Below are 21907 nucleotides of genomic sequence, written 5' to 3'. Positions count from 1 at the left end.
GGAAGGACATCCAGTCTAATTAGCATATTACACTTTTATTATTATAGATGCCTTTGCCCCAAACCTCCCTTCTTTCTAAAAGTTCCTTTTATGCCTCTTCTGTTTGAAAACTCTACACTTTCTTCAACCTCAGTTCAAGCATTTATCTATAAAACTGCTTTATCATCTTTCCACTCTTCCACAAAGCAGTGTTAATGATTCTCTCCTTTGTGCATATTTAGATTAGTGTTAACTATTAGGCTTTACTTTGACACCTACCAAGGGATTTTTTAATCAGTTATTTGAGTGTCTTTTTTCATGTTTTATCTTATTGCTCCTCTTCCTAGAATAGTACATAGCAAAATATAGCAGATGTTCAATAAATATTTGCTGAGTGATCAATGAATGCATAATCACTGAATGAATACCCATTTAGTAGAGTAGCTAATAAAACAGAAATTCACTTTTTTCAAGGGTAAAATCATTCAAAGAGCAAATGTTGTCTTGTCTGGTCTTCCTCTATTCTAATAGTATTAAAGTAAGCTTACCAAGGATCTAAAGTGTATAAACATAATAACATAGTTGCTTAGAACCTTATACCCAATGAGAATTAAAAGGGAGATTTATTCATCTTATGCAAAATTCTAGTGCTATCTTTACTTGAGCAAGACGTATAATCTTGTACATTTTGATTATTGGTATGCTTTTGATTTCCTCCATCTTCAGTTATGGGTCTTTAAAAATAAAATAGCAGGATGAAACAAGGGGACATTTTAGGATTTTTGAGGCACATGTGTATCCCATGGATCATGACTTTACTCACTCTAGACTCAATCCTTAGAACACCACTTGCATAGTGAACAAAAGCAATCACCAAATCTGAAGACCCTCATTAAGACATAGTGTGAGAAGTTATGATTTTGAAAAATAAATATCTAAACAAATGCTTTGAATAGCTTAAAAAATTAATCTGGAATTAATTTTACTAATTTTATAATGGATACTTGTTTCAAGTCTCCTTTTTGATCATTTATTTATAAATTTATACAACAATATGGGAGGTTCTCCAGAAACTGTTGTGAATATTGTATGAATTAGCATGCAAATATAACCACAAATATAGTTATTTGAAAAAAAAATGTTTATACAAATATATTTCAAGAAAGAAATATTTTTAAGTTACAACTCTAAAATTTATAATTTAAGATCAAATTTCATATAGATAAGTGCAATCAGAGTTCTGGAATTGCTTTCCATTCAGTCTTGAAAAGAAGTTCAACATTTGAACAAAGATTTCATGTAGCAGCAATGTTGTATGAGGCATGATACTAAACACTGAAGAATGATGTAAACAGGACTTTGTTTCTGCCTTCTAGATGTTTTGTATCTAGTAGCAAAGGTAAGGCATTTACACAAATAAAACCTGTGATCCATGCTAATGGAGAAATCAAAGTGATAACCAAGTGCATAGAGAAATTCCACACCTAGAGGAAATCAAGAGCCACTTCATATAGAGGAGTTGTGCTCAGGAACAATTTGTATACTATACATTAAAGTACTCTGCAAACTGTAAAATCTCTTTCCAATATTAGATGACTTTTTCCAAGAGCAGAACAGAACATGTTGCACTTTAAATTAGACATCAAGAAGGCTAGTTGGATTAGACAATTTAGAGTCCACTAAGGGTATAGAAACCAAGGAAATACACAATATCCCACAGACAAGGAGATTCGAGGCAGCACAGGTGCTCATGGAGAAAAAGCCAATAGAAGCTGTTTGGAGACCAAAGTGGAGTGAGCATCTAGACAACAGGGCCTCTTCACTGGTAGTCTCCACCATATTTGTTCAGCTTTTTATAGGACTACTCCTCCTCTCACTACAAACCTCATGAGCTTTCTATCTCCTCTGCATATCTTTTCTCTCTCTGCCTTGTATTTCTCCTGCACATTCCACTTCTCCTTACCCACCTTGACCTCAGGCTCTTCCTTGGGACTGTCCTCTAGACCTATATCTTTTTCATATCAGACCAATCAGACATCCCTGTTGAGTTTAAGGATTGGCTGCCCTTGAATTAGAGGCCTGACCATTGTCCAATCAACTTTGATTGGGAGGAAATGGCCATGTGGTTCAAGGTGTGACCATTTAGTTTTTCTCTTTCATTCACACATTTTTATTCAATCACTCATTGTTCTATGTATGAGGTGATACAATCTGAAAAACATTTTTTGTTAAAGTCCATGTCTTTATGATGCTTCCATTCTATTTGGGAGAGACAATAATGAAAGTAAGACAATAGACAAGCAAGGTAATTTCATACATAGAGTTATCATCTCTTTTGGAAGATTACTTAAAATCAAAATCCTTTCACTGTGCCATTTATTTAGCCCAAGTGCATTGTAATTTCCACAGTTATATCTCATAAAAGTGTAATTTTTTTTATCAGAAGTGTTTCCCCAATTTAGAGGTTATATTCTCAAGTCCTGCCACCTTTTCTACATTACCCTAAGCTCATTCAAAATCAGATAAGTAGCATGACTAAAACATTTTAATTGTTTTTCATAAGCATCTTCATGTAATTACCAGATTATGGATTGTTTAGTTTTACAAATACAGGTGGAAATTGTTCAATAGATCAGTTTTTTTCAGTTAACCTCTTCCAACATTCATCACTAATTCTTACTCACAAGTGAATTTACAGTGAGCTTTTTTCTGCAAAGTAAATTTTTTTCCACATTCATTGTTCTATATCTCCTTTAGATCTTCCAGAAATAGGAGGACTTTGTGGTTTTTTATATGATTTTGTTTATATGTACATTTAAAAAAGTTAAATAATAAGTTCTCTTGGGAAACATCCTGGAGAAAATACATGGAATAAATGTTATTTTTATCACTAAATAATGGAGTGAGCATAAATAAGCAAGTTATTTAACTTCTGAAACCCAGCTCCCCAGTGGTAAAATTTATGATTGGAAGAGATGATATATATAAAATTTGGGACACAAAATAAGAACTCAGTAATCTTAGTCCTCTTTCAAGATGGAATAACTTTCTATACAGCCAATCTATCTATATATATAAAAGCCCAAGTGACTGTCCGACCAATCGACCATTTGGCTGGTAGCTATGATGTGCAATGACCACCAGGGGGCAGACACTCCAACCAGTAGAGGAGGGAGCCCGATTCCTCACAGAATCGGCCATGAGTTAGGTTGCTCCTGGGGCACTGTCAGCCCTGAATCTGCTTCACCTGCACCCTGAACCCAGAGAGGAGAAAGCCCGATTCCTGGGTGTGTCATCCGAGAACCACCCTCTTGCAATTCGGGACCCCTCAGGGGATATCGGAAAGCTGCTTTTAGCTCAATCCCCACAGGCCAGGCCAAGGGACCCCACTGGTGCATGAATCCGTGTACTGGGCCTCTAATTAATTATAAGAGGAAAGAGAAATAATGTGCTTTTAGTCCAGTATAGCATATGGCTTAGAACTTTAAATGGGCAATCTTAAAAGCGCACATTATTTACTTAATGGGTGAAATGGCTACCTTAACATTATTAGTATATATTAAAATGCCTGTCTCAGAAATAAAAAAGTTATTATAAAAAATGCTACTATATGTACAGGATAATTGGGCGTTTAAAATATGATCCACTTACTATTTGCATTTCACAAGGTAATGTTAGCAATTACACAATAATCATTGGCTAATCTTATACTAACCATTGGCTAAATCTTATTTTCTCATCTAAACCAGAATTAAGATATATGAATATAAAAAGGAAACTCAATAATGGTTAAATTTCACTCTCTTTGGCTAAGAATTTATCAAAAAGATTATTTAATTCTGTAGTTGAAGGTTATCTTATGTGATCATCAATACTCATTTCAGAAATTTGACCTATTATTTTCAAATATGACTGAGTTACAAATTTTAAAATAATGATTTGCCTTTGAGTGGATATCTCACCATTGTAACCTCAAGAGGAGAGAATTTAGAAGCAGAAAAATTTTTCTTCTCAAGGCTAAAATGTACTAGCTGTGTAATCCTGGAAGTTACTTAACCTTGCTGAGGCTCAGAACTCTCATTTATAAGAGTGTAAATAATGTCTACCCTATTCTCTTCATGGACCATTTTGAAATAATGGACATAAAAGCACTCAGAAAACTCTGAACCACTAAGAGAACAAGGAAGGAACTAGGCAGAGTGAGTGGCCCTTTCTTTGAGTTTCCAAACACTCACTCCCCTCCATAATATAATTACCTGCTATCATGGCTGAAAATGGTACAACGGCAGGGGGAGAGTAGAAACCTGGGGTCTGGGTTGCTCCAGACTAAACCACCAGCTCCCCAGGAGCCAGGAAAACCTGGATTGGAATCACTTATTTAACCAGAATCTGTGTTATTTTTGTGATGTCCAGCTTCTGAAAGAGAACCAACAAAGGAGCCATGCAGACAACAAAAGGCAGCTAGCCAAAAGATTGTCCTGGCTGAAGGGTTAGCACCTCTGCTTCAAGAGGCGATGAAAGGGGTGGCTCATGGTGTTTGCCTCCAAGCCAAAAGACATGTTTAGTGGCTCCAGAGTAGCTCACTGTCTACCATAAAAATCCCGGAACAAGAACGAGAAATTGGTCCAAGGTGGGAGTGTTACATGAGTCTTAGATTTATAGGCTACGATAAATTGTGAAGCTTTAATGGGAGATGTTGCAGGGCACTCTGCCTCAGGCACTAGCTGTTCTGATGTTGCAAGAGAGAGCCTGTTCAGTCTCACACATGTTCTCTCTCCCCCTTTCCCTCTCCCAGATCCAAAGTTTGTACAAAAAAAAAAAGTATCCCTATTTCTTGATTTTGCACCAAATAGATCTCTACTACATTAACATCAAGAAGGCAGGACCCACTCAAATACATTCTCTTGCTAAAAGGGTGAGTTGGTTCTTATATCTGCTGTGTTCCACTGGCAAAAGACTAATCCCTCGCTTCATCCTGATCTTTAGAAAAACAAACAAATAGAAACCATCCGAGGCAGAGCCATTGTTTGTATATTGTGTTTGTGTGCACCTTTCTACAATGCCCTTACTCCTACCAAGGAGTGTTTGTCTGCCAACAATTTCAGAGTCAGCGGCAGGGCTCCTCTTGACAGACTGAGAGGGGTTCACAGAGGAAGATTCATCATCTGATTAAGGCTTTTGGGCCAATTAAAACTCTCTGGACAGGATCCTCTTTCCCTCACTTAGACTGCAGTGAACAGAAAGCATATTATCTCGCCAGGCAATTATCAACTCTAAAAGTGCTTGTGGTTTTAGGACTTTGGCAGAACTTGTTGAAAACAGCATCAGCATAATACACTGTACAAACTCTAATTTCACTGGCTCTTTTGTCCCACATGATGCATGATGACATTTATGAAGGTCTGTTTTCCCCCTCAGGGTCATTTCTTTCTTTCCTTTTTTTTTTCTCCCACAGAGCCAATCAGCATCACTAAAGTCCAAACCATTATATTAGCCATTCTTTTCACTAGACTAGAGAACTTCTTTTTAATTGTCCATATCATGGCCACCATGCATCAAAGGTAGGATCCTTTTTTTCCATTTCTTTTCTCTTCTAGAGACCCATGTTCTTAAAGGAGGAGTTTTTAGGGTTGGGGAGAGGAGAGAGTCAGAGACTGGAGGCAAATTTCATTGTCAGCAATTTGATCTGGGCCTTTGAATATACCAAGCTCAGACACTTCCTTCAGTGTCTGACTTGTTTTCCTTATTAGATATAGGGTTGACTGACTGGAACTTAACCCAGAGACTTAAGCATCTGATGAAAGCTGTCTGAATAATATTGCATTTATGTTATTAAAGCAATATAGCGCTAGTTTTCTGGGGCACTGTAGTCTCGCTTAAACATGTATAAACTGCTTAATTAGAGATTATAGCACTATTGGGAGAGAAAGCAAAAGTGATCATTTATATGATAATGTGAGTTGATAATTTAGGAATGATTCATTCTCATAAATGTTCCGGCTCTGCCATGTAAGTTTATTACTTTGTCCGTGTGGTAGAACAGAAGTCCCATCCAGAAAGTAAGGCCTTTTATGAAACAATCTTTAATTGACTTTTTTTTCCTGTATGATAGAGTGGCACATAAAACATAGTAAGGTTTTAGGGGGTGAGGATTGCCACAGCTCCCCTTCCTACTGTTTTTCTGCTCTATGCTCTTTGCCTTGTCCATAGACTGGGGCAGCCAGTGTGGCACATTCAGGGAGGGGAATTTGTGGAGGGAGTTCAAGTTTCAGATGGGGGATTTGACCAGATGAATTCTAAGTTTTCTTCCAATCCTGACTTTCTCCTTCCTGAAACAAGAGGTGGAAATGATTTCCAGCTGCAAACACCAGTAGAGATCCAAACTAAAAAGAAATGTTGTGATAAGCCATTGGATAGAAAAAAAATAGTAAATGGGGTTACATGTCAAAAAGAGAGTCTGAGGGTAGACTATTTTAGTCAACATTTTATTTCAGCTTAAAATAAATTCTGGGTTTTTACAAGTCAATTTTTAAAGGTAGTCATTTATGTATAGTCTTTCTCAGAAGATGAGAGAGGGGTAGGGGATGTGGGCTGTTCTAGAAGCACTTTACCTAAGATGTAAAAAATAATCTCTACTAATAAAATAAGTAAAGCTGATGCAAGGTAAAATTGTATAATGATTAAAGATCCTACCCTATTTTTTTCAGATAGACAGATGATGATAGATAGCTAGAACACAAATATATTTTGTAAACATATTACTTTTGAATGGTTTTTAGTAGCCTACGTAATATATGGCCACCTGCCCTTTGCATTACCTTGACTAGTACTCATTCTTAAAATGTTCTTGAATATTTTTTAATATTTACCTGTCAAACTTTTCCCCTGTGGTTTCAGGGTTTGATGTTAAGATTATAAAATCATTCTCCTATCCTTTTTCTGGGAGAATATAGTTTTGTTGTGTTTAGAATTTTAAACTACCTGGAATTTGTTTTGGATGATAGGGGATCAATATTCTTTCTGTTTTTCTCCGAACGGGTATAAGAAAATAGTCCCTCCTTCCTTTACTGATTCGAAATGTCATGTTTGTCATTATAAACGTTGTTGGGACAGAGGGCATGATCTGCAGCGTATTCTGCTTCATTGGTCTACTTGCCTGTTCCTCTGCTGATGTTGTATGGATGTTAACTTCTTTGGGTTTTGTACTATGTTTTTCAATCTACTAGGAAAAAAGTCTGTCACCATTTTTAATAGATAACCTCTAATACATTTTCCAGCAGAGATGAATTATCCCAGCCTGAACTAAGGCCTGAGAAGTGTTGCGAAATAGAGAGTGGAAGAAAAACCCTGGAGTCCAAAGATCTTTCTCCCTCAACAAACAGAATTTGGTGGGTTTGACTGTATTTTCTAGTGACCTTTGTTTGGGAGGTGTCCAGGTGACTCTGCCTGACCCCACAGGAAGACGGCAGGTGACAGAGCATCTGCACAGGCCAGGGAATGTAACCTTGACCAGATTCAGTGTCTGCTTTTAAGGAGTTCACAGCCTAGCAGGCAAAGGCACCCAGAGGGGAAGGGGTCTCATTCCAACTAGAAGTTGAATGAATGAGAGGTTAAAATTCCTGCTGTCATCACCAGAGGTAAAAGCAGAGTCCTATCGGTGAATAATTCATTTAACTAATGGGAAAGAGAACAATTTCCAGAAACCTTTAAGCAGGGAAATGGCAGAAAGTGCTGTAATTGAAACTCCACCTAGGAGTATGTTACAAACCTCAAATGAAAGCTTCTTTGTTTACTTCTTACCACATATTTCTCTACAGAAGTAAACTGGCCTTCGAGAAAGGAGAACCCTGTTAAAATAATGCTATTTATTAAATGTGTATTTTTTACCAGAAAAACACATACACATATGCATATATATGACTATATATATATATATATATAAATTTTAATTTTTGAATTTATAATTACAAATATTCATACATAAATGTCATATGAGTGTGTGCATATACACCTTCATTTATTCATGACAAGCACCTGGGAGGTAGCTATTATGCCTTTTATTTCACATTTGAAGGTGTTGAGGCTCAACTATCCAGAATCATCACACTCTTATAGGCCCTTGGCAATTACTGCACTACTCGTAGCCTCAGCTCCTGGTGGAGGAAACATGAGGATCTATGCAAAATTGACTACTGTGGGTAATTTATGAGATCATGGATATAAAACATGTAGCACAGGGCCTGGCACATAGAAAGTGCTCGACAGCTAATAAATATTCAGATTTCACAACTATTAAGTGGTCAAACAGAGCCTATATGAATAAAGTGATTCTCTTCATGCTCAAATCAAACCCTGCATAATTATTTAGGTTGGGTTTTTCTTAACTGTGTTCTGGGGCCTTAAAAGAAAAAAAGATCCTCTAGTAAAAAGAAGGGTAAGTTAATCTAAAAATAAAATTATTTAAAATACAAGCTCATTATTAAACAAGTGTAATGGGTTTTTACTCCAACACTCCAACAGCTCAGCTTTGCCTTCCAAGCCCTCTAGCAGATCAATAGCAAGTTTCCAGACACCAGATTTCTGACAGAAGCAATAAAAATTTCTCATTGGACCAGCATGCTTAGTTCTACCAAAGCCCACATCCAAACACAGAAGCTTGTGCCAAGATCCAAATAGATAGTGCCTCTGTATCCCACAGGCAATCCCACCTCTACTCCCACAAACAATCAACCATGGTGGCTCCAGACAGCAACACATCACAAGGAGTCAGGCTCCAGCTATCTTTGAGCTGATCCTAGCCAGGGTCCACTCACATCTAGAAAGGGACTGTGTGAGTACATCTGGAAGGGCAGGGACTATTCAGGTCAGAGTTTCATAATCTGGGCCCAGAATAGCCATTCAATAAATGCTTGCTGGTTAATTGATTGGGGTGGCAGGACCATGTGGAGCTTGGTCACAGAACTCTATTCCGCCATTCCTTAAAGCAACAGGCCTAAAGAAAGTCATAACACTTTAAGTTGTTCTTATGACCTGGGAATCTTTTTGATGATCTCCTTGTCTAAACCTACAAGGAGTTGAGATTAAGTCAAGTCTGTTTCCATATCAATACACTAAAAACTACTGGCCCAAACGTGTGATGGTAACAAGGGAGAGTTGGCATGAGATTAAAATGTCATTCCATTGAGCTTTGGAAAGGTTAAACCAGAGAAATTATTTCTAAGAGTTCTCATTCTTCTTTTTACTCTTTTTACTTCTCTCTCTATTTAGTGCTAGAAGGTCATAGAGAAAAAGAAAGAAGAAAGAGTAGAAAATGGATGTTTTCAAGAAGAGTAGGTGGAGCAATTTTAGCTGTCCATTTGTCCCATCCACTTATTTCCCCTTCATAAGTATATTATTCCATTTAAAATTTGAGTATCATTCTGTTTGATGTTGGATTTGGGAAAGGGGGGAGCTTTTCAAAATTACCAAATTATCAATTTTCAGCAATGAATATTTTTTTCTTTGTGTTTATAACTTTCATTTCAGTCATAATATAACATGTAACATAATTGCATACAAATTTGGGGGAAGCCTGAGGGAAAATAATTACCCATTGTTCAAGCACTTGGAAATAATAATAGTTGGCATTTATTAAGAACTTTCTAATGTGCCAGGCACTTCACCAAGAGCTTTATGCATTATCTTTTTTTAATATTCATAATACTATGAAATAAGCACTATTCTTATCTCCCATCTATAGTTAAAATTAAGGCACAGAGTAGTTTAGTAACTTGCCCAGAGTCACACAGCTTGTAATTGGTGAAAATAGTACTTAACCCCAGACAGTAATTTCAATGTCTAAGCCCTCAACAACCTTACTTCCATTTAATATTTTCATCCTTTTTAAATTGGAGTTAAAATCACACTGAACATACAATTTTGGAAGAGGAATAGTATACTCTGATTCCCCCCCAAACAGGGGGATTTTCTAGTTCCTATTTGAATGAAAGAAAAAAACAAGTCTACTAACTTTATTTCAAAGTGTTCTATGATGTTTCATGAGCCACTAAAAAAAAAAAAAACATAAGAAAGCAAATTACTTCATAATTTTGCCAAGGAAACTTGTAAAAAAAAAAAAAGAAAGAAAGAAAGAAAGAAACTGTTGCAATCTAGAATGAAAAAGAGGCCAATATCTCATGAATCAACTTTTGATGGGTCTTCATCTAAAGTCATTCTCATCCTCACACAGTCAGTCCCACCGATCTGAGTACTACCAGCGAATAATCTCAAACATCTCCACATGCAATCAACACACAATGGTTAAAATCAACAAAAATTCAAGGAGTTGACATATACATATGGGTCTGCCAAAAGGAAGAGCTGACTGTTTCACACCCTGGTCTTTGAATTGCCCTGATCATCAGGTATTCATTACTTTTCCCTTCTTCGGCTTTCATTCTTTTTCTAGAACCATGAGTTCTACCCAGGGAGCTTCATGGCATACATAAATGAGAAGCACGTGGTTTCCACTTCCTCCAAAAATCTTATTTGTTGTTGTTGTTCAGCCCTGGGCCTTCCTGGGAGGAGGTCGCACTCCCTATCTGTCCTTGGAAATCCTGTGCTCTGATGTAGGGTATCAGGTCTGCCAGTCGGCACGATAAGGGGAGCAGGCCCAGCCTTTCCCTACACCCTGGCTTCATTCAGAGCAGTTCTGCCATTATCTTTTTATATTTGGGGGTTCTATATAAAACTTTAGTTGAATAAAGGATTCTGCAGCTATATTTTGTTTGGTAAAAATTACTGGATCAGCTGATTACTAAAGTATATTTCAGTCCTGTGCAATCTTTTTTTTTTTTTTATAATAACCAAATTTGAGTTTGTATATTTCATGCAAAGCCAAAAAAGTTATCCCCCTCACGTCTGTAGCATATGTTGTTTTTCACAGGCCTTTTTTTTCCTTTTTTTCTCTTACTGGCAATATTTATGAATGGTCTGAATTATCTTAATCATCAGCAGCTGTATATTATGTTCAGGCTACATCATTTATGGTCTCTAATTCTCAACTCTCAGCATTTTGGAAGGTATTGTTTGATCACATTATTTCAGATTCTGGGAAACAAAGAGTTCTAGATGGCACACAAAGGTAATACTGATCAGCCTCTGTCTCCCTCAATTTAGTGTTCACATCCGGTTTCCTAAGACAGAGGTGCATTGATGTCACACACATCACTTGATGTTTATCTCAGACTCTCTTAAGGCATGACACATATGTGAAATGCATCAAAATTAGGAGAGCTTGATACCCAAGTTTCTAGAAAGGGATAGCTGGATCTGCAATTATCATGTAATTATCATCAGTCATGAAGGGCTCATGATGGTCTATGTGTATTCCCCATAAATAGAGATGCTAGTAAAGAGTTTTTTAAATAGTATATGTTAGCTTTAAATCTGGGTAATGCTTGCCTGTCCAGTGTGGCTCAGCAGTTGAGCATTGACCTATGAACCAAGATGTCAAAGTTAGATTCCCAGTCAGGGCACATGCACAGATTGTGGGCTCGATCCTCGGGGAGGGGTGTGCAGAAGGCAGCCGATCAATGATTCTCTCACATCATTGATGTTTCTATCTCTCCACCCCCCCTTCCTTCCTCTCTGAAATCAATAAAAATATTTTTTTAAAAATGAATAAATATATAAATCTGGATAATTCTTTAGTCCTGGAAGGTCAATATGTTTTGGTAAACTCATTGTTTGTGCCTGTGTATTTTGTTTCATTTAAGCCATTCTCAAAGTGTGGTACATAGACCATCTATATAAACATCATGGCAGGGAAGTATTTTTTAGAGAGAATGTTTCTACTGAGTCAGAATCTGTACAAGAAGGGTGTATCTTGTTAGCATGCTCTCTAGAGTTTCTAATGCACACCAAAGTCCTTTTCTTTTTTCATGTGACTTCTTTGATATAATGTGGCCTCAGAAAATATCATTTGTGTGTTCCAAATGTTTTGGCCACCAAAGATATGAGGTTTTGCATGTCCCTTTGCCAATCAATTTTTCTTCCTTCCTTCCTTCCTTCCCTCCTTCCTTCCTTCCTTCCTTCCTTCCTTCCTTCCTTCCTTCCTTCCTCCCTTCCTTCCTTCCTTTCCTTCCTTCCTTCCTTTTTTTCTTCCTTTCTATAATCCTCACCTGAGAATATGCTTTTATTGATTTTTTTTCAGAGAGAGAGGAAGTGGGGGTGGGAGAGAGAAACACATTGATTTGTTGCCTCTCATACACTCCCTGACCAGAGATCAAACCATAATCCAGGCATGTACCCTGACGAGGAATTGAACCTGCAACCTTTTGGTATATGGGATGATGCTCCAACCAACTGAGCCACCCATCCAGAGCTCAATTTCTTTTTTTTTTTTAAATAAAATAGGAGCTGTAGAGTTGGGGTGGGGTACTGGAGGTAATCTATAAGGTACCTACCAACTCAAACATGCTACTCCTGAGGCTATTTGGGTTAACTTAAGCTTAGAGGCCAGAGCAGTTTATTACCTTAGGTACTTTTTAGTTTGAGCACTTATCCCCTAAATAGCACACATTCAACCTGGAGAAACTTTTAAAATATTTATGTACATATTTATGATGTGGAAAATGGAAAATGATACATCTGGGAACAAGTACCAGTAATGAAAAAAAAGTATCTAATAAAATAAGCAGACCAGTCAGAAGTCATTTATCATCTGACTCAGTTCCTCCTAGAGGGGCAATCGAATGAGGTCTATCTTGAAACTTACAATTAAATATACTGTACAGTCTAGCCAGAGAATACATGATTTGGTCCTTTATGAGTCTGCTTTTTTGTTGAATAATTTAAGGTTCCTAAACTAATTTCTAAGTTTTTTGAGTCACTGATCTGAATTTTTCTCAGTGGTCTATTTACTCTGATCAACATCTGGTGACAAAACTTTATTCTATTGATTTTGACCAATGCTTATTTTCTTAAATGGCTATTTAATAGCAATAGCGCATCATCTTCTACTTCCTGAAATACTCTCAATCATCTTTTATTTCCAGAGAACCTGCCATAGATGGTGCTTTAATGTCTCTTGTCTATGCCATTACTATGTCCTCCAAGAACTCACTCATTTCAATACTTCTTCCCTAATTCCTAAAATACAAATCAGATTATGTCACTCTTTTCCATAAAACTCTTTCTTGGCTATCCATCACCTATTAGGAAAAAGTCCAACCTCTTAGACATGGCATACCAGACCATTCATTACCTGACTAAGCCTAGAGCTTTGTACAGACTTACCCCCAGAGACACTGAAATCCCAATCATGCTGCTATTTGAGAATCATATCTTTGAAAATGCTGTTCTTTCTTCCTGGGATGCCCTCCTCCCTCTATTTTTACATCGCAATGTGCCTGGCATGTTTGATCAATAGCATGGAGGCCGCTGAGGCAAGAGCGAAGTGAACATGGGGAAGAATATTAGAAAATAATGTGGGAGGTAGAAAACAGAAAATCATGTAAAACCTTATACTATGAGCAAGATGGAACCTCATTGGAAGGATCATAGCAAGAGTGACATGAACTGGTTTGCATTTTAACACAGAACTCACTCTTGCTGCTGTGGTGAGAAGAGTCTGTGATAGTGGGAAGGTTAAGAAGAACAGAAGTAGAGAAAACAATTAAGAAGAAATACATTAATCTGAGTAAGAAGTTGGTGTGGAAACAGTGGAGAGAGTAGAAAGTAGACAGGTTCAGGATATATTTTGAAACTGGAGCCAACTGAATTTGCTGATGAATTCATGTAAAGCATGACAGAAAGAAGAAATCATGAATGATCCTCCCCCCCCCCCCCCCCACCCACCCACCCAAGTTTTGGGACAGACCAATTGGAAAAATGGAGTAGCAGCCATTTATTGAGATGTAGTAGGAAGAGCACATTTCCAGGGGATGGTAGCAAATTAGAAGTTCAGCGTTGGGGATGGTGAATTAGAGAAGGTTATTAGGCCCCCAAGCAGAGCTGCATTGTAGGCAGTTAGATACATAAGTCTGGAATTTAAGGGGAAGTCTGCACCTAGAGAAATTAATTTGGAAGTTGTCAACTATAGGCATTATTTTTATAAGTGAGCATAGAAATAAAAGGGGAATACAAAAACATAAAAACACTAAAAAATAGATGAATGAATAAGTGAATGAATGAATTATATTGGTTGAGATAAAAGTGAATAATACAAAATTATATCAAAGGATTTTATTTGTCACTTGCTTCTCTTATGGAACATTTTTGTTGGTACCTCTCATTTCCAAGAACACACCACTGATGAAGTTTTTACTAGGCTGATATAGAGATGGTGAACAGTGAATAGTCTTCCAGTTTTTTACCTTAGAGGTCACATATTTGCAAAATTCAATACATCCATATGATGAGACTGTCAAGTTTCAGATGGATATCACAGCTAAAAGAGGTGTTTGGACATATTAAAAATTTCTTATATCCTCACATGATGGTTTACAGTTTACAATGTGCTTTATCATCTATTATCTCTCTTTGACTTTGACCTCATGATATCCATATAGTAAGTAAGTGGGCATTATTATTCCTTATTTAAACTGGAGAAAGTAAGGCTGAGGGGGTGAAGTTATTTACTTGGTTTGAGGAATGAGCCATCCTGGCTTGTATCCTGGTAGTCCAACACTTGCCCACTCCAATTCTACATGTCATCTCCCTGAAGAGCCTGAGGTCTACCCATCCTTAGCTGCGGTCCAATAAAACTTTCACAGGATAGCAAGCAGCATGAGTCCTTTTCCATTACATAGTAAAAACTGAGAAGATAAATTCATTCAGTAGATCTGCAGCACTTGGACACTTATCCTTTATGAACTAAATTTCTAAGTCCTACCCATACACTCCCCTACATTCAGATGCAGATGATCTTATTTTAATAACCTCTCCTCAACAACAACATCATTGTAGAATTAGAATACCATTGATTTTACACTTGCTACAGTTTTGGATTTTAACCATGTTGTTTCAGCTCACAACAATTCTAACCAGAAAGCAATTGTTTTCCTATTTTACAAATGATTTTAAAAAACTCAGAATGACATGACTAAACACCTATGGTCACATAACTGCTGGTAATTGGAAGAATTAATATATAAACCCAAATCTATATGACTTAAAAATTCAAGTTCTTTCCTTAATTCTGTACTTCTGCTTCCTCTTGTCATGACCCTGCCGCACTCTCCACAAGACATCATCAAAACAAGATAAATTATGCTCTACCCTGCCCCCCATGAGGTTAATTGTTTCTTGTTTCTCCCTTAAAAGATCCAACAAAATTTTCCATGGTCTCCCATACTTTCTCTCATATCCCCGCTACCACCATCCCCTGGGGATTGTCAATACCTTGCTAGAATCAGTAAGTCCCAGAATAAGCCAGATATCTTTACAACAGACCAACTGAACAGAATTTCCATGTGTCTAAAAGACAAAAGATCCTATTTCATATCAGGCTCCAAATCTGTTTCTCAAATAGCTCCCATAAATCTGAACCCAAGTCAAAAGATGTGGTTTATAAGAGAAGCTTTTTTCAGTTAACATATTCATCTCATTGTTTTCCTCCGGGCAAGGTTTGTATGTGGCATACGGCTGGAGAGGAGAGAAGGTCAGTGGGATTTCCATCCCACCCAGTCTTCTCAGGTGCACCTGGCATTACTGTCCACATATGCCAGACATCTTGGGGACCCTCATAAAGGAACAGGGTTAGTCACAGAGCCTCAAGCCACCTTCTCTGTACAGACATCCTGGAGAGGAGTTTAATTCACAAGTTGACATTCTTATGTCTCTTGCCCATAATGGATATTTATCACACCATAAAGGAGCTCCTCAGCCAGTTGGAAATCATTGTCTTGCTGAATCAATTATGACTGCAAAGCACTCTGGAATGTTATGTTGATTGCGATGATAATAGGTATGAAGATACAAAATGTGCAGCTCAATAACCATTCCATTAACTTCTAGTTTAAAGTTTATTTCCAATATCATCATTGTGAAGGAGAAAATGACCCATAGGACACAGCACTGGGAAAAGTAAAACTAACTCATAAGTGTGCAGGCATCGAAAAGCCACTTGCTCACCTGGGCTCCATTCCTCATGAAATGCTTAAAATACTGAGTGTGCACAGCCAAGCCCACTCAGTATTTGCATAAGCAAAGGGAAAGTTTCAATTGGGGTAATATTGACATTCAAAACACGAGAGTGGGAGCAAAGTCACATTGTCATTTCCATTACTGACGCAGTGATACAACAAACACAGTGTTCACCATGAACTGCATTAAGACTCCTGAAGCTGAGTACCACCATGTCAGTGATTTCACATAAATATATTTTAATGATGTGCTATTCACCACTCATTTTCCAGACTAGGTTCCATTTGCCAGTGGCTTGTGTTTTACATGGTTATGGGAGAGGTGTTTCAACACTGATTTTCATCTTTCTCTCTCTGATAAAAACTGACTCTGTTTATCATCTTCTTGGTTACAATTTCCTTTTTTTGTGTTGGCTTTGTAATATTCCAAATGGGAAAATCATAAAACTTCTAATTACAGTCTAACACCAGCCTCAAAATCTCTACAGAGCGCACAGTCATAAGCTAAGATTATTTGGCCATTCAGCTACACTCTCCATCTGAACCCAGAGAGTAGCTCCAGGTAAAAGAAAGTTTGGTAAGATGAGCTTGGAATTCATAGAGGACTCTGATCCAGTCAAGTGATAACTACATCAGCAATACTTTTCTTAGATACAAGTTATAGATATTAAAGTCTGTAAGACACTACAAGACAGGACTTGGAATATAGAGGTAGAGTGATCAGACTACTTAAGAATCTCATAGATGTTCTGTTCATTCATTCATTCATTCATTCAGGTAAGGAAACTTATTGCAGGGATACACACTGGTAATAAGCTGATTTGTGAGGGAAAGATAAAAAGGGAAAGCTATGATTATAGAACTTTTTCATTCATCAGAAGGGAGAAGGAGGAATAAGGGAAAGGAGGAACCAACAGGAAATTGATGATACTTAAGCTGTGTTTTCAAGGCGGAATGCCAATATGTCAGGGGCTAGAATGAAAAGGCCAGAGTCAGAGGGAGCAACCTGAGCAGGAGGAGGAAGGGGTCAGAGTACACATGTGCCTGGAGAACCTCATTTGATCTGAGCTATGTGGGCCGTGTTGAAGTTAAACATAACTGGGGAAATATCAAACCCTGAGGGCCTTGTGAGTCAGGTTAAGGAGTGTGTACACTTTTCTCTTAGCTAGCTGTTCACATCCTGGCTGCACATTATACTTGAGGAGCTTCCCAAATATACTCAGATCCCATCCTCAGAGATTCATTTGGTTTGGGAAGATCCTGAAGTGACAATTTTAATTGCTACCAGGCACAACTGGGCTGAGCACCACATTACAGGGATGGCGTTATGCCGAGAATATTTAAGCAGAGAAATGTCAAGGTCAGTTCTGTGTTTTAAAGAGATAAGTCTAGCAGGTGTGTGGAGACTTGATGGGAAGAAGTGGAAACCAGGCAGGAGACTAACAGTCTATTAGAGCAGTGGTGTTTAAATTGTGGTTCACCAAAACTCCTCTAGGGTTTTATATAATTTTTGCCAGGGTTATAAAACACGTGCTTTCAATTTGTGTGTTAAAACATGTGTTTAATCAATGCTAAAAAGATTTATTGACAAAAATCCAATGTGATAGAAATTAAATTTTAACATATCAGCAATAGTTTATTTTGTTTGCAATTTAATTTAATATTCTTTTGAGATCTTTAATTGGCAAATAATCTGGAATTATACAGCTAGCTATTTAAAATTGTGTGGGGGAGTCTCCAGTCTACAGAATTTTTTTAAAAATAGGTTACAACAACAAAAAAATAAAAATAGGGTACAACACTGAATAGTAAGGATGAATGGCCACCCACAACCCCAGATTTCAAATATTTGTTTTCTTCAAATTCATTATCATATACTTACTTCATTTTTTGTGCATAGTAAAATACATATAAGAAAAATTTACCATCTTAACCATTTATAAGTGTACTGCAATGTTAATATATTCTCAGTCATGCAACCAATCTTCAGAATTTTTTCATTTTGAAACTGAAACTCTATTCCCATTAAACAACAACTCCCCGTTTTCTGCTACCTCCATCCCCTGGAAACCACCATTCTTTCTGTTCCTGTGAATTTGACTACTCTAGATAACTCATATAAGTGGAATCTTACAGTATTTGCCTTCCTGTGACTGATTAGCCTATTTCACTTAACAATGTCTTCAAGGCCAGGTAGAGACTGACGACATATCAATGAATATATGATATAAATGGCTTTAAAAATGTCTTCAAGGTTTGTCCATATTGTGTCATGTGTAAGAATGTCTTTCCTTTTTAAGGCTGAATAATAACTCAGTGCGTACAATTCCATTCTCTGTACAAATCACATTTTGTTAATCCATTTGTCTGTCGATGGACACTGGGTTGCTTCCACTCTTGGCTATCGTGAATAATGCTGCTCTGAACGTGGGTGTGCCAGTATCTCTTCCAGACCCTGCTTTCAATTATTTTGGATATATATCTTAAGTGGGATTGCTGGATCATACAGTAATTCTAGTTTTTGTTTTTTAAGGGGTACATTTATTTTTTAATAAATAAAAGCTACATATTGGGAAAAACAGCTTTATCTATTTATAAAATAGAGTTCTACATAAGAATTTATTTAGAAAAGTTGGGAGGTGAGAAGAATATGCTGTTTCGAGGAGGGAGAGTGAGAGAGAAACAAAGGGAGAACCATGGGACAGGACATAGATGATAGGAATGGAGGGCAGGAATAGAATAGATCAGAGAGGGTAAGAAAGTGATTGTGTTAAAGTCTTCCCCCATCCCCAGCCATCCTATTCTTCAATGACTATGACCCTGTGAGTGTGTGGGGGCGGGGGGGGAGGAGAGGACAGGGTCCTGGGATGTACGAAAATTACATGATTGGCCTGGTCCACAGCTAACTAGAGGGAAAGCCTCTATAAAGACTATAGGAAAGTAAAAAACTGGATTATTTTTTCCCAGCCTCTTCTCCGTGGGGGGCTCTCCTTTTACGTCACAGGGAATACAGAGAATGCACAGAGAAGTTCCTCATTCTTCTTTGCTCTGATATTCCAAAATTTATAGCACCACAGTGAATTCTGCATTGTGCTTTGAAAAGCAAGTTACTAAAATTTTCCAAATCAGTGAAGAAGGTTCCTATCAGAAGTAGTGGAGAACCAACAGTGGTACTCTCAAGCAGTTAGCTGGGGCCAGCAAAGAAAAAGCCAACAAAAGGAGGTCATTATGCAAATATAAGGCCAGTAACTGCCTGCCCACCTTGAGTAGCCTTGGCAAAGAATGGAGGGGAGTAGCTGATTTGATGGGTTTCTGCCAGGCTGACTTATTAGACCTCTCTCTAATTAATAACAGGCTTCCGCATAATTTTCCCCCTACAGACTTACTGACTATCTTGATGTGGTTGCGGGGAGGAGGGTGTAAGAAGATTGGCTCAAGAGTTACACCCTGGTCACAGTTCAGATGGCTGAGCTGGTATGGCAGAGGCCTGGAGTGCAAGGTGAAGTGCAGGTTCAGGGGGTTTGAAAAACCACAATCTGGAGGAGCTACAGAGCAGCATGAAGCCAGTGTGAAACAGGACTCAAACCAAAATCACTACTAAAGAGAACAGAGTGCAGTTGGAGATTGGAAGGGCCTGTAAGCACGCCGCCCGCCCCCCCCCCCCCCCCGCCCCGCCCCGCCCAAGAGTGGCTACTATAGTAAGCAATGACGCAGCAGCCAGGACTCAAGGGCATAGGGATGGAGAGAGATAGAGACCGTAGAACTGGCAGTTCTCAGTGACTAACTGCATGTGAGGGCAGCAGGGTGTTCACAGTGTAGAGTCGGAGCAGATTTGGGGCAGAAAATGGCATTTAGGTCCTGAGGGTGGTATTTATGAGTCACATAAGTAAACAGTAATAATGAAATGGATGTTATTTCAAATGTATGTATCAAATGTGTGGAAAGGAGGTAATCAAATGTATGCTATTCAGGAGAGTTAAGAAAATAGAACAATAGGCTGAAGACACAGGCTAAGGTCCGGGTATGTATGCCGTAAGATAGAGATTGAATCTGTGGAAGTGGTTCAGAGAGGAGAACATGTCGGAAAGCAAAGAAGAAACCCTAGAGAACAAAATCTTGAAAGAAACAAAAAAAAAAATCAAAATTTGAGGAGTGAGCAAAGAGAAAGCCAAAAAAGAAGACCAAAACAGAGAAACACAACCAGAAGTGCCCAAGAAATACAGCAAATAGAAGTTTCCAGGAGGAAGTGCTCTACAAATGCAGAGAGGACAAACAAGAGAGGGTCACCAGCATCCACCAGTCTGGCAATGGAGGTTCTGTACTACTGGGCTGAAGGTTCCATATCTGTGCGTGGAAATTCTACTGTGAAAAGGAAATTCTACTGCTGATTCTCTTGCTTTAAGCACCTTAATTCTGTGTACAGGGACATTTGAAAATGTCATGTCTATGGGAAAGCAAACTCGGAGGCTGGTAAGTGAAACTGACATTGCATATATATTGCTCTGAAAGGAAGAGTGACTATAACACAGTTCAAAGCCCCAAACAAGGGTTCTCACAGAGACAACTGTGGCAGTGCCAGCCCTTTTCTGCGGAGCTCAGCAGGCTAATCTGACAATGAAGGCTCTGTTCACTTCTTTCGTTCAGGTACATTTGTGTCTGCTCTTTTTTTTATCATCTCATCCTTGCCCACCCCTCCCCAGTAGTCTCACTCCTCTGGTGGAGATGACACTAGGGATTGAACACAGAAACTCAATGGTGAGTCAGCTGTATGGAAAGGGACAGTACAATGTTAAACAGGATGCATTTCCTAGAAGAAAGATATTTTGATTAAGTTCTAAAGAACTTGAAATGTATGTAATGGTTGAGAGGAAGTGAATAATTAAGAAATTAAAAGACAGGGAGGATTGTGGATGGGGTATATTATTGCTGCTTAAAAGTAATGTTTTTGTGTTTGTTTTTATTCACTAATTTGAGAGAGAGAGAGAGAGAGAGAGAGAGAGAGAAACATTGGTTTGTTGTTATACATTCATTGGTTGACTCTTGTATGTGCCCTGACTGCAGATTGAACCTGCAACTTAGTGTATCAGGACGGTGCTCTAACCAACTGGGTACCTGGCCAAAGCCCTGATGATTGTGTGTTTAAAATGCCTTGGAAAGACCTTCAAAACTCTGGTTACAACACCCTGCTGACTTCTTGTTCTCAAAGTGCCCAAATTTCAGGACTACAATAAGAGTTGTGTGTTTCTCCTTCTTGGCAATGGAGGTGTTTTTATTTTAGTTGAAACTTTATATATAAGATTTCCTTTGTAGAAAATAAAGTAAATGTGATCACCACTTCAGTTAGCATCAGTCTTTCAAAGTTAGTGCAGAAAATGTGTGTGCACTTTCATATCTTTCAGGTTTGCTAATTGATATATAAACAAATACTGAAAACAAAGAAATTCATTCATTCATTCATAATGTCTGAAGTCAAACTAGTGAATTTCTAACAGGAGTAATTTCCTTCTATGCTCTGGAATCTTGTTAACACAATCTTTTAAAAACAGATTTCCCTTAAGAGCTTTAATGAAAAGAGTAAATCAGTGTGCATGGGATCCATGGTGCTACTCAGCTTGCAGGAATGCCATTTTGATAGTAGTTCTAAGGTTCTTTTAAATAAAATTTTAATGTGGATGTGGTAGGACATCCAGGGAACACCCAGGGAGTAGGAGAGCTTATAATGAATCATTTTAAACAAACATGAAAATATGTATTGAGTTACAGGATATAGAGGCTCAGAGGGAGGTAAGAGTAAAATAGAC

At 37.9% G+C, this 21907-nt stretch overlaps 1 protein-coding gene across 3 annotated transcripts in view; it reads left to right on the top strand.

The window, feature by feature from the left end:
• Positions 1-21907, top strand: part of KCNMB2 (potassium calcium-activated channel subfamily M regulatory beta subunit 2) — a 224585-nt gene that overhangs the window by 40384 nt on the left and 162294 nt on the right. Inside the window, exon 1 of one of the 3 annotated variants that reach the window (XM_070403621.1) lies at positions 5518-5540. The exons of the other annotated variants lie outside the window; for them this stretch is intronic. Coding sequence (XP_070259722.1) covers positions 5521-5540 — 20 coding nt within the window. The 5' untranslated portion in view covers positions 5518-5520. Of the gene's footprint in view, positions 1-5517; positions 5541-21907 lie in introns of those variants that run through there. 3 annotated transcript variants of the gene reach the window in all.

Source organism: Myotis yumanensis, unplaced genomic scaffold (genome assembly GCF_028538775.1).
Source record: "Myotis yumanensis isolate MYYU_CA2020_CCGP unplaced genomic scaffold, mMyoYum1.0.hap1 SCAF_2, whole genome shotgun sequence".
Classification (NCBI taxonomy): Eukaryota; Metazoa; Chordata; class Mammalia; order Chiroptera; family Vespertilionidae; genus Myotis; species Myotis yumanensis.
Note: the sequence above shows the minus strand (reverse complement) of the source record. Positions and strands in the feature narration are given on the sequence as shown.